The sequence below is a fragment of the Perca flavescens genome, chromosome 24, assembly GCF_004354835.1.
Source record: "Perca flavescens isolate YP-PL-M2 chromosome 24, PFLA_1.0, whole genome shotgun sequence".
Classification (NCBI taxonomy): Eukaryota; Metazoa; Chordata; class Actinopteri; order Perciformes; family Percidae; genus Perca; species Perca flavescens.
The window spans coordinates 10,762,101-10,775,935 of NC_041354.1; the positions used below are offsets into that span (position 1 = coordinate 10,762,101).

Below are 13,835 nucleotides of genomic sequence, written 5' to 3' on the forward strand. Positions count from 1 at the left end.
TAGCTACTCAGTTAGCCTTCTGAAAGACTGTACAGTGGGGCAGACAGCGCCCCAGTCCACCGGCTTGCGGTACTCGCCTTTCTCCAGCACGTACTGCCGGCCCTTGTAGTTAGGGTGCTCGTAGAAGACCCACCAGCCTCCCAGGACCCGGCAGGAGTGGACCTCCCTCCAGTGGAAGTTCTCCAGCACGGAGGGGCAGTCGTCAGTCGCCTCGAACACCCGACCGGCAAAGTCCCCTTTGACATAGAGCTGGATCTTGTAAGGGTCTCCACTGGCCTGGAGGAGGATGAGAAGAGGAAACAGAGAGATGAAGAAGGGTTTTTGGAGAGATGTGGTGGCAAACATGGATGGAAGGGGGGGGAGTTGACTGAGAGATGGATGCAGGTTTTGGTTATGATGAAGAGGGTGTGTGGTGGAAGAGCAAAGAAATGGCTGAGGAATAAAAAGTGGATGGGACAATGGAGAAGTGCAGTGACAGGGTAGGTTTGAACTAATGTCAAGCATCTGTTTAAACAAGTCATTCTGTCTGATATTTAGCCTTCAAGACTTCTGCTTACAGTTTGCTTTTTTTTCTCCACAACATCTTTAGAACTAAGCATCAGAAACTTTAAACAAGAACAACAAAATTCCCCCCCAGCTTTCAAGACTCAATGGTAGACCGAATGGAGGAGATGTGAGGCAGAAATGTTTTAATTCAGCATTTTGAAATGTAAGTGTTACTAAATATACAAAAAAAAAGGCTGAGAGACTTACGATGTTAATCATCTTGCAGGAGCAGACCCTATCGTTGAGGCCGATCCAGCTCTGGTAGTTGGGGTACTCGCCTCTACCAAGGACGTACTGGTAGCCCATGTAGTTCGGTCTCTCGTAGATCACCCAGGTCCCGCTCTCCACTCGAGCCGAGTTACAGCGACTCAGGTAGGAGTGGAAGTCGGTGCAGTCGCCGTCGCACTCGTACCTGCGACCCTGGTAGCTTGGGTCCTCGTAGAAGATGATCTGGGGGAAGGCACATGAGTGAATCTGATATCAGGAAAAAGTAATAATTGGAAGAAGAAGAAAAAAAGGTGCTATAAATTGGAGTTTGTTCCTATAATATTAGTAAGCTGGTCAATAAAAGTTGTATATGTGGACTAAACATTCTCTTAACATTTGGGTGTCTGTCTGTAAAGTGGTATGTGCAGAAACACTCCCAGGCTTTTGACACAGACCTCAACAATGGTGAGGTTTTTGTAAAGGAAACAGCAGATCCACAAGGACAGCCTCACTTCTGACTACTTTTCCACCGTCTAAATGCTGCAAGCCAAGATGCTAAATGTAGAAACTAAGTGTACAAGCTTACAAAACGAAAGGCATTTTAGCCACAACTTTCTGCATTGTTTAATATTCCATAAGCTGTTAAACGTCCTACATCACTTCTTAAGCAAACCTGGAAACAGGTCAGCCCCTGCTTACAGTCACTTTAGATGTCGGGGTCGTCCAATTGCCTGAACAATGAAGACTTAAAACAACATGTATTGCTTTTTTGAAGGTATGTCCAGAATCCTCAAAATCTGGATAAACGCATGTTCATATTTCATTTCCTGCCACCTGGATAGGAAGTATGGCTTTGGGATCTTGGTTTAAAATCATCTTCTTTTTGATTGTGCAGCAGATGGAATACGTTATAATCCAGGTGCTTAGAAGAGTCTTGGGAGTGTCCTGGAAATATCTTCAAAACAGCAATAAGAGTTATTAAATGTCCTTGTGGGTTTTTCAAAGATTGCTGTAAATGTATGTGTGTGGACAATTGGATGCAAAGTGATGTGACTGTAATAATAATATACGAGAGGCACAGACTTGACATCTTTAGCTTCTACTTACCCTGCCCATCCTGTGACCAGCTGTGCTCCACCGTGTGGTCTCCCTTGAATATGTGTGTGTAAACTAATGTTAAAAGTAAGTGTGTGTGGGGGTGTGTGTGAGTGTGTGCGCTTGTAAGTGAACCTTGTTTCTCTTTTATACCTGCAGAGCCCTCTGTAATTGAGACAACTGCTTTGTCATGAGAATGAGATCCAAAATTTGAGTCAGTGGTTCCATTGCTGGTCATGTTTTCCAGAAAGAGGCTGTGGGATTACACAGCATAAAGACCTCAGCCAGCGACCAACTGTAAACCGTGTGTGTATACTGTAAACACACACAGAGAGATATGCACTAACACAGTGACATAAAACATATAGACCTCTATTTGACAATTGTTTAAATGTTCAGCCGTCCTCACGCACCGAGGGAACAAAATAATCAATACATTTCAAGCTGCCGCTCATCAAATGGCCACTAGATGTCGGTGTCGTTCCACATTTTATGTTCCCCAATATTCCTCTCATCTTAACCTGAACCCAGCCAATTAGGGTGCTCTGCAATGCAACTCTATGGGAAACATAAGGGAACATTATTTAAACCAGAGGTCTTCAACAGGGGCTCCGTGACCACTAGGGGGTACTCAGAGTTACTGCAGGGGGGTCGCCAAATTCTTTAATATTTTTTGAAAGTTTCTTTTTTTCAAAAATGAAATGTCTGAAAATAAACATCGACGTGAATCCAACATATTACGTAATAGCAAAGATATATTGGCGTATTTGTGCAAAAAAAAATGACACATTGAAGATAAGCTTACTATAGGTAAGGTAGCCACTATAGCCGTACAGTTGGTCTTAAAGATTCACTGTGTATGTGTACATGTATGTTTAACGTTAAAACATGATGTATAAATAATATCAATTTTTTTTCATCCCTTCGGTCCAGTTTCATATGCAACTCAATTGTTTACAATATATGCAGTAGGGGGTCCCTACTCTGTCTCTCTTTGTGCTAAGGGGTCCCTGGCCTAAAGTTGACCCCTGATTTTAATGGTAAATAGACGCCATAGGGAAACATTCTCCAACTTCTAAATACTTTTATAAACTTTATAAAACACAATATATCAATATGTACGATTTTGACCAAAATGAACAGCAGTTATAAGAACACTGCTGGTGACTTAAGTTTTCTTAAGTTTTTTAAGCTCTGTTTCTGGCTTCAAGACACTTTTATTATTAATCAAAAGTCACTTAAAATGTCTCAAAGACGGTGTCTTGAAAAGAACACATAAAAAACAACTACACTATGGGCAGTAATAAGGAATAACTAAGTGTGTAATAATTGCGTAAGAACAGGACCAACTTTTAGATAGTAAAGTAATATAGTAATGTCAATACTTTATGTCAGATGTGAGAACTGGTGGGAGGCCATAACCTACATGTCATTACCAAAAGATACCACATGGGGGCAGCATTTCCTCAGTAAAAAGACAGCAGCTTTCCTCTTTGCTGTGATAAGTCAAAGCTAATGGCATAAAACTGAATATGTGGACTGTTGGCCGTACAAAACAAGAGATTTAATGAATTCAAACTGGGCTCTAAGAAATTGTGATTATTTTTCCCTATTTCATTTAAGATGATTGATTTATCTGGAAGTTTATTGTCAGTCAACGATGATGGGGGGGGTGGAGGGGGGAGATAATCCATTAGTTGCAGCTTAATTAAATCCTATTGGTGTGACATTTTTCATGCACGTGTGTTTCACTTTGAGAAAAACACAAGACTGTAATTTAATATAAATTTGGATAATTTAACAGTCATTTTGGGTATAAATGATTTTGAACAGATTCGGTATAAAATAATCATTTCCTCTGCTTATATACAGCCTTTGGTCATATAATAATGATATGCTATGTAAGTAAATCACAAATGCTTTAGTTACATATAAAGCTCCAGAACACACACACAGAACATCAATATTTGCTGTCACAGGTAATATGAACTGGCTTGAGCCTTGTGAAAGCACTCTTTAATTGCCACACATGCCATTACACACACACACACACACACACACACACGTACGTCTTGGGACTTGTGGTGAGCTGTCAAAGCTACTTAGGATGATGTAGGACAGACAAGTGTACACACACACATACACAAACCACAGAGGAGGAGCGACAGGAAGGCAGACAGCCTGAGTAGTAATGATAGGTGACTATTCTTCCATCTAGAATAAATCAAGGAAAGCTGACCACCAGCCCTGCTATTTGGAAAGAAAGACTTACAAACAACTAAGTGATGAATGGACAGAATATATGCAATCATTTCTCAGGATAGTACACACTTCATCTCTTTTCTTTAAAAGTGAAGAGTTTTCACTTTTGCCTGCTCATAAGGACAATAAAAAAAGGTTTTAATGCAACATTATAATCATACTGTGCAGGGACATTAAATAAGTGGTATTTATAGTCGGAATCCCACCCAGCTGAAGAGTACAGTGAGATTTTGGTAAATTGCGTCAGTTTTGAGTCAGAAATGTTAAGTTAATCAGAATTAGGAGAATAAATTAATCACATTTTTGAGATTAAATTCAGAATTGTAAAAAATCAAATATCACATTGATATTGTAAGGTATATGTGACTTAAGACAAAAGAAGATGTTTTTAAAATGTAACTGTTCCTAAAAAATGACTTGTCTTCCATCCTAATGATTAGGAAAAATGACATCTGCCCATCAAACTGATCTGGTCTTATTCATGAGCGCAGTTAGCTCTCTTCTCCATGGGTTCCCTTTGTATGGAACAATAGATACTGAATATAATAGTTAAGGATGGCAAAAGGATAAATCCCGCTGCAGTTTATTCCATCTAATTGAAATAAAGGAACAAAGACAGACATGATATCACTTTCCTTAACAGGGGATCTAGAAAGAATCACCCGTATACACATTGTACAAAATACAGTGAGGAAAATAAGTATTTGAACACCCTGCTGTTTTGCAAGTTCTCCCACTTGGAAATCATGGAGGGGTCTGAAATTGTCACCGTAGGTGCATGTCCACTGTGAGAGACATAATCTAAAAAGAAAATATCCAGAAATCACAATATATGATTTTTTAACTATTTATTTGTATATTATTTGTACAGCTGCAAATAAGTATTTGAACACCTGTCTATCAGCTAGAATTCTGACCCTCAAAGACCTGTTAGTCTGCCTTTAAAATGTCCACCTCCACTCCATTTATTATCCTAAATTAGATGCACCTGTTTGAGGTTGTTAGCTGCATAAAGACACCTGTCCACCCCATGCAATCAGTAAGAATCCAACTACTAACATGCCCAAGACCAAAGAGCTGTCCAAAGACAAGGGAGACAAAATTGTACACCTCCACAAGGCTGGAAAGGGCTACGGGGAAATTGCCAAGCAGCTTGGTGAAAAAAGGTCCACTGTTGGAGCAATCATAAGAAAATGGAAGAAGCTAAACATGACTGTCAATCTCCCTCGGACTGGGGCTCCATGCAAGATCTCACCTTGTGGGGTCTCAATGATCCTAAGAAAGGTGAGAAATCAGCCCAGAACTACACGGGAGGAGCTGGTCAATGACCTGAAAAGAGCTGGGACCACCGTTTCCAAGGTTACTGTTGGTAATACACTAAGACGTCATGGTTTGAAATCATGCATGGCACGGAAGGTTCCCCTGCTTAAACCAGCACATGTCAAGGCCCGTCTTAAGTTTGCCAATGACCATTTGGATGATCCAGAGGAGTCATGGGAGAAAGTCATGTGGTCAGATGAGACCAAAATAGAACTTTTTGGGCATAATTCCACTAACCGTGTTTGAAGAAGAATGATGAGTACCATCCCAAGAACACCATCCCTACTGTGAAGCATGGGGGTGGTAGCATCACGCTTTGGGGGTGTTTTTCTGCACATGGGACAGGGCGACTGCACTGTATTAAGGAGAGGATGACCGGGGCCATGTATTGCGAGATTTTGGGGAGCAACCTCCTTCCCTCAGTTAGAGCATTGAAGATGGGTCGAGGCAACATGACAATGACCCGAAGCACACAGCCAGGATAACCAAGGAGTGGCTCTGTAAGAAGCATATCAAGGTTCTGGCGTGGCCTAGCCAGTCTCCAGACCTAAACCCAATAGAGAATATTTGGAGGGAGCTCAAACTCCGTGTTTCTCAGCGACAGCCCAGAAACCTGACTGATCTAGACAAGATCTGTGTGGAGGAGTGGGCCAAAATCCCTCCTGCAGTGTGTGCAAACCTGGTGAAAAACTACAGGAAACGTTTGACCTCTGTACTTGCAAACAAAGGCTACTGTACCAAATATTAACATTGATTTTTTCAGGTGTTCAAATACTTATTTGCAGCTGTATCATACAAATAAATAGTTAAAAAATCATACATTGTGATTTCTGGATATTTTCTTTTTAGATTATGTCTCTCACAGTGGACAAGCACCTACGATGACAATTTCAGACCCCTCCATGATTTCCAAGTGGGAGAACTTGCAAAATAGCAGGGTGTTCAAATACTTATTTTCCTCACTGTACATTAAAGAAAAGGGAAGGCAAGCAAACAGTGGCAACTTCTCCAGGGTTAAGTTATAAATTGTAGGATTTGCAAGGAAAGAAAAGTAGAGCTCAGGTCCAACATTTCCTTTGAATTGGGTTTTTTTTTTCTTCCCCAGGAGCAATCAACTTCTCTATTATCTATTTTGCTCATTTATAACTTTTTAAACCCCTGTGTGTATCTCTTTAGTGCACATGTGTCAAACTCAAGGCCCGCGGGCCAAATCCGGCCCCTTGTAGATTTAGATCCGGCCCGTATATCAGTTTGGGTTCACAATACATTTTGGCCCACCTAGTTGTGCGCCAAACCAAAAACACAGGAAAGGGTTTTTTAAACTGCAATTACGTGACATTCAAAGCAGAATATGGCAGATATGCCGACTCTGAGACTCAGAAATTCCCCCAGAAGGAACTCTTTTGATGACTTTTGCAAGGCTTCGTGTCAACAAAAAACATACAAAAATGTCGGAAAAAGCAACAAATTTACCAAAAGGTGACAAATGTCTGACAAAGCCACAAAAACGTCGGAAAAAAACAACAAAAATTAGGAAAAAAGCTATCAAAATGTTTCAAAAAGTGACATGCAGTAACAAAAGCACGTCAATAAACTCTCTATGTCCGGCCCCTGGTGTGATTCTCTTTTTCCACTGTGCGCCCTAGTGACACCCCTGCTTTAGTGTGTCTATGTAAGATTTGTGACATTGTTACAATGATGAACTTCTGAACGTTTTTTTTTTTTTTTTTTTTCTTCCAACTTATTCTCCTCCTGTTCTCTGCGATCACGACATCTGGGAAATGAATTATCCTTTCTATATCTGTGATCACATTATTTATTTAGTGCACGGCTTTCTAGAATAAAGAGGTAGCTCTTTTTTTCTTCTTTATTTTTACCCACATGCTGCACAACTTCTGCTCGGCGTTTTATTTTTTTATTTTTAAACTATGTTTTCTGCTGGAGAGCTCAAATGTTACAGATTATCATTTGAAGACAGCAAATAAATGTAACGATTATTTCACGTGTGTCAATCTGTCTTCGGGGTTTCCCTCCCAAACCCCATCTCCTCCCTCCCCTCCTCCCTCCCTCTCTCTCTCTCTCTCTCTCTCTCTCCCTCTCTCCCTCTACATGTGTCATTTTACTGCTCTTTACTAAGCGGGCAGCAGCAGTCTGTCCTCATCACTCCTTGTCTTTATATCTCCTCGCTCGTTCCGCCGGCGTGCTGCTTTTGACACGAAGGGAAACGTTGGGGAAATTCATATCGTCTCAGGCTGGATTCTCTCGTTTACACCAATGGATGGAGTTTATTCCCCAGCAAGCACAGTGACTTCTTAAAAAGTGAGTGAGCATTTACTGAAAAGTTCTTCATACTGTAACATCTGATGGAAAACTACAGATCAAATAGTTTATGATGCAAACACGCCTGACAATGAAGTGATATAAGTTGTGTGGCACTTTAAACTGATACATAGGCAATGTGAGACTAGTTTCATGTCGAAATGCATATTTGTATGTAAGAAAATGTCATGCTTTAACACCACATGTACAAGTGACAGTTGATCTTGTGGAGGTAAACTAGTTGGGTTTTATTACAGTAAAGTGGAACTCAGTCCTGAACCTTAAATATAACCAAATGGGACGGTGACCATAAAAACATTCTTTTGTCATTATTTGACCAAAACAGATATTCATAGTTTTACTAAAAAAAAAACAGAGCTGTCACTTTTTATGAGACATGACTTTAATGTGGGTTTTCTTTTAGAAAATGCAGTTTATGATTGTGAAAATAATCACAAGTTGTTGCATTATCCAATATTTGGTACACATCCACTTGATGTAGAGTGTTTAAGTAAATCTTCATTAGACAAGAGATGCTTTGAATGACATAATTTTTTATTTGATCAAATTTAAGATTATTATATTTTCATGACTTGTTATCAGATTAAAAGAACTGATAGCCTTTTTTTTTCTTATAAAATAGAATTTCTCAAATTATGGAGTGACTTTTGTCTTTCTATTATAGCCCTGACATTGCAACTTTTACAGTGTCTTGTTTTGCGTTACTAAAATACTTTTTATGTGGTTTTCAAATAACTTGAAAACACTTTGGAGCATATATATATATATATATATGCCTACAATATACCATAAAATATGTTTTCCTTGTGTGGTGGAAGCTTCATTTAACTTGAAAACATCTGCTACATGTTTTTTTTTTTCATACAGCACTTGGATTGACAGCTTGTGTATGTTGCAATGGAAATGGCATGTTGTCAAGTTTCATGTTGTAAGGAAAATGGAACTATCTGGTAAATGGAGAAATGACTCAATATATGTTACTGTATGTAGCCTAGGATGTAGTAAATATAAAAAGAAAGTTGAAAAATAAGAAGAGCTGATATAAGGTAAAAGGGTATTCAAATAACATTATTTATTGTCTTAACTGGAGTTGAGGGAAACATTTTTTACTATCAATTTAAATTACTTCCTATCACTAATATTTATTTTATTTTTAAAACAGCTATTAAAGGGCGGCCTCTAGCTCAGGGCGTTCGCCCCATGTTGGCTGAGTCCTGCAGCGGCGCAGGGTTCGAATCCGACCTGCTGCCCTTTGCTGCATGGCATCCCCCATCTCTCTCTCCCCCTTTCATGTCCATCCACGGTCACATCACAATAAATGGAAAAGCCCCAAAAATATAATCTTACAAAAAAACAAAAACAGCTATTAAAACATAAAGACACCTCCTAATGGTAATGCATAGACTGTAAAGGGGAATAAATGGTCACTGCTCATAACTTAATTGTGGAAAAAGGGTTTTTTTTTTTTAAGTTGTGAAGTTGGCTAAAATCCTATAAGTGTGCTCTCCTCATATGTCATATGTCACATGTCATAGGTTAAACACAGCTGTAGCTAATACCTAACATATAGCAGCCTAGCTAGAACGTCTAGCGTGCTATTGAGCATTAACAAGAAGAGACTGTTTTGTCAGCGCCGTTTTTTTTGTCAGTGCTCTCATTGACATACATTGGTCTATGGCGGTTCATTTGGCACACCTGAATCAAACGGAGCCATTATTAATTGTATTAGCTGCAGCTGTGCTTGTCTGCCGTGACCAATGGCCGTGACACGTCAGGTGAAAAGCTTCCGCTTAGCTGCTAATATCCGTAACGTTAATGCTGCCGTGGGCGCGACAGTCAAGTAGCAGTTCTAAAAGTTGAGACTTAACAACAATAAAGTAAGTCATCATTTGTACATGCATGCCGAATTTGTCAGTATGACCTAGAGATTTAGTAAGTAACAACAATAGGTGTTTATTTGCTGGTAATGAGTAATAAATAATAAACAAATTATTATTGGAGTGGTATTTGAACGGAATTCGTCGCTTATTCACACTAGACCAAGTAGGGGCTTCGTCGCTGAAACAAGTTCTTACCTCCGCAATTGAGCCGTTTAATAAGATAATAAATAAAAAAAAAATTATGAACGTTTCAGAAACAGAATCTGACTCAGTAATGTTATGTGATTTCCTAATATGATATTATAGGCCTAATAGAAGAATGTGGTATATTTAAGGCCACTGGTCTGTTGTAACCAAGTAAACTAAAAACATGGTGATGAAAATGACAATTAATAGTATTATTCCCACAGTCTCATATGTAGCCTACTAAAATGTATTTATTTTGCTGAATACAAGCTGTAAAAACAAAAAAGAAAAGTCTCAAAATAAAGACTTTAATAAACATCTTTTTTGAGATAGGTCCCTGATATAATGTACAATGTGAATTTATGTTTGTTGTAACATTTTGTTGTAAAAACCTAAATGTAACCAAATATTTCAACTCTTAATAACCGCGATGAAACTAAACTAAACATTAGTTTTGATGATGATGTTGTCATTTGACCCAAATACAGATGTGTGGTATTTGTTGTCAAAAATAGAGCTGTCACTTTCCCTCGGTTTTTACATGATGAATTAGGTTTATGGCCAGGTGACTACTTGATATTTAATGTGCTGGTTTTAATGTACCTGCATGATCTGAGAGCCCGAGCAGGATCACCTGTCTGGTGACTGTATTGTAAGCAAAGTTTGCCTCCGCTTCTGGTATAAAATATGCTTTTATTGCATCGCTATGCATTTGCAGTCAGTGTATTCGTAGCCTATTCACTGGTTAAGAGTTATTAATTAGCTACTAATTGAAGCAGTTTAGTACAAGTGTAGCTAGAGCTCACTGTGAGGCTGGTTGAGCGGCTCTAAAGGTGCCTTGTGGAGGTTTCTTGTAAACAAACAAAAGTTCCGTTTACGTCTAGTGTTACTCACCAGAACTCATTGCGTGTGTCCTTGAGATCTAACAAACGTGATGAATGATTTTTCCTCCTCATAAAAAACTCGCAACACTGGATTTCTGTGCACAAGACAAACAAAACAAGGACCCAGAGATTTTACCTGCTTTTATGATGTCTTTTTATCCACTCAAGGACCACTTGATCCCCCTTAAAAGTCACTTGGAACCCTCTGGGGGTCATTTGGACCCTGCCCACAAATGTTTTGGCGTCACCAGACCCCAATTAGACTCTAGTCAAATTCAGCCAGTCCTATTGTAACCGTAACCTACTTCAAGGACCTTTTGTGAACCCTCTCAAGGGCTCTTAAGGTGTCATCAGACTCCAGTTTAGTATCCCTACTTAGAGAATTCACAGTTGATTGAATTACAGTGAACACCTTAAATGCCGTTAAATGCCCTTGAAGCTCTCTTAAAGACACTCAAGAGACCCCTTAAATTAGACCCTGCCTAAATTAATCTACTCCAGTATTTTGCAGCAAGCTGAGGTTTTTCATGTGTTTCTATGTGATTTGTCAGTTGGAGGCTACTGAGTGGGACTGTACATTTGGCCTCCATGTGTGCTAGTAAAGTCTGTGTTGGGAGTGTGTGGTCTCTTGGCTGTACACCCTCTGAATGTGTCACTTGAAGTGGTTTCATGTGTGTGAACGAGTGAGTGAAAGACACTTTTTGAGCATAACAAGGTCTATTTTTTTTTTTTACTCTATTAATGATATGAAAGTATTTATAGTAGCCTAGTAAATAACAATTTTCTGTTTTGGCATGAAAATAAATACGTTTCAATTTGAACTTAGATTCATAATGCTCAAATGAATGTGAAAGTCCAAGTATGAAGTCGAAGAACGAAGAAATCCAGTGTTTGAGGAATAAAATCCACAGAACTAATTAGAAAATGATATATATGAATTCACTCAGCCTCAATACATTTACAAAGATGAAAAAAGGGATATGTATTCTGTACAAACTTGCCTTGATGCACTACTGTAGTTAAAGGCATCTCAGCCAGACAGATATGATGCTAGGTTCAAATAAATAAAAAAATGAATGGCGAAATTGTAGACGTACTGTGACCAGGGGTAGGTTTACTGAATTAACTGGTAGACTTTACAAAGTAAAACCTGCAGCCTCTTCAAATATTAACATTCCGCATGTACAGTATGAGTGCAGTGATGTGCTTTTAATGTTTGTTTCTCTGTCCTTCAGCACATTGGATTTAAAATGAAACCATCATTTTTGTGTCCTACCTTTTTGCACATGGATAGAAGCGTAGGGGACCAGATTCTGTAGGAGTCATCATTTTTGATATGTGGCTGCATACAGTAGGACTTTAATTTTGACATTTGTCCTGACATTGACCTAGCACAGGTGTAAATGATTACATTAATAATGAGTGAATTCCATTAAGCAGCTTCAGTTTCAGGGTCCTGGTATTGCACGTGTTGGCTCACTGACACACTCCCTGAGTTCCAATACCCATACTACTATACTATTTAGTATGCCAAAAAAATACCAGGATGTCCTACTGCATCTGGTCAGATTTTGCAGTATGTAAGCCAGCATGCTTTTCTGGCTATTCTGACCCACAATCCTTTGTGCGGCATACTGTATATGAGCAAGACGGTCAAAGTTCAAGGCGCAATGTTATGAAGAAGTAGTACGCCTCAACTGTATGCAAATTTCATGCAACAGTATGCACTTTGTAGGGCAGCTGCTGTCTATACTAAAAGTAAAAAGAAAAAGTATGAGATTTGGAACTCACTGGGTCTGTTCGAAATTGCATACTAACCAACATACTAACATGCTATTCGTACTAAGAATGACGTACAATTTAGTATGTAGTGCGTTCCAACTGCATACAGTAAAATGAGGATTTTACGTGAGAAATACACAAATGTAATATCGGAGTATCAGACGTAAGCTTACTGGACATTCTCAACTGCCCCAAAATGCATTGCGGTTTTTCAGACTGTCCAATGGTGAATTTGCGAGGCAGACACTTTTAAATAATTTACCCTTGGATAAAGTAACCATAAGTGACGGCGAGTGACGTTAAGATACAGTTAAGAGGACAAACGCAGGAGCTCACATATATCATGTACTGTAGAAAACATATTTAACACTAAATTATTTAATGATTTTAATTTGACCTCAAATAAAAACTGGAAAATATGTTTATTTACATTTATAATAAACTCTTAAGTTTATCACAAGTTTCAGCAGCTCGGAAAAGCTTATTGCTTGAGTATAGCTCAGTTTAAACAGTCTGCTGTTATGTCATACATGTCATACATGTCCTACATAAACACAGAGTATGCAGTACATTAGTATGTGATTTTTAAACACAGCGTGGTCATGGCTTAATGGGAAGCTTGACTAGAACAGAGCCATTGTTAATGTTGTTAGTAACATCTGAGCTTTTCCTGCTGTGAGAAGTCAAAATGTCCGCTAGGATGTATGAAGTCTTTGACCCGCTGACGTCAGCACTAACTTGATATCTTCTCAGGTGATGCAGCCATCTTCACATCCTTTCCCAGAATAATCCACTGTTTGGGCCATTTAAACTCCTGGACTTCCATGTCTATATGTTTAGGATCATTGTCATGCTGTACTGTGCTTATACTGAGAAACTACAAGTCCTACAAATCTCTTTAACTCAGATCCTGTTTCGGTTGATCGTGATGTGATACAGTGTGTGCGGTGTCTAAACCTAGTTTTTTATAGTCTTTGGTCTAAACTAGTCTCGAGCTCAGTTATACAATCAATAGCGTAGTTTCATTGGCATTGTGTCCTTGTTTGGTGTGTGTTTATTTGAGAGAATGACTTAGATGGAGCATTTAGTTGTTGTTTTTTTGTCCCTGGAGTGAAAACGAGTCCCACCATGGGAAATGGATTCTTTGGCAAATGTCTTTTTTCGGTTTTGGTGGGCTGGAGAATGCTCAGCAATCATTTAATCTGTTGTATGATAAAAAAAGGATTAATGGGTAAATTAGCAAAGGCAGTGTGGGAGGGACAGCTGCACCCAGAGGGACAGAGAGTAGCAGCAGTATTGACATGATGGTCTTTTAGAAATAAAAGTGCTTTTT

At 39.0% G+C, this 13,835-nt stretch overlaps 2 protein-coding genes across 3 annotated transcripts in view; one reads left to right on the forward strand and one right to left on the reverse strand.

Moving 5' to 3' along the window:
* Nucleotides 1-13,328, reverse strand: LOC114550652 (gamma-crystallin S). The gene is made up of 4 exons (XM_028571412.1): nt 13,241-13,328; nt 5,668-5,699; nt 754-996; nt 1-276 (listed from the first exon to the last, which is right to left on the reverse strand). Exons 1-4 carry the CDS (start codon nt 13,326-13,328, stop codon nt 4-6), a joined length of 636 nt encoding a protein of 211 aa, XP_028427213.1. The 3' UTR covers nt 1-3.
* Nucleotides 9,386-13,835, forward strand: part of LOC114550926 (DNA-binding protein SATB2) — a 27,613-nt gene continuing 23,163 nt past the window's right edge. For both annotated transcript variants that reach the window (XM_028571916.1, XM_028571917.1), the window contains exon 1: nt 9,386-9,647. The gene's annotated coding sequence lies outside the window, so the exon portion shown is untranslated. The remainder of the gene's footprint in view (nt 9,648-13,835) is intronic.

What these genes read in the sequence shown, in the direction of transcription:
- LOC114550652 (XM_028571412.1), bottom strand. Translation starts at nt 13,328, where the DNA reads ATGGAAGTCCAGGAGTTTAAATGGCCCAAACAGTGGATTATTCTGGGA. An exon ending in ATCACCTGAGAAGATATCAA is followed by an intron (nt 5,700 to 13,240) that starts GTTAGTGCTGAC and finishes GATGGTGTTCTT; the next exon opens with GGGATGGTACTCATCATTCT. An exon ending in ATCATTCTTCTTCAAACACG is followed by an intron (nt 997 to 5,667) that starts GTTAGTGGAATT and finishes GCCTTCCCCCAG; the next exon opens with ATCATCTTCTACGAGGACCC.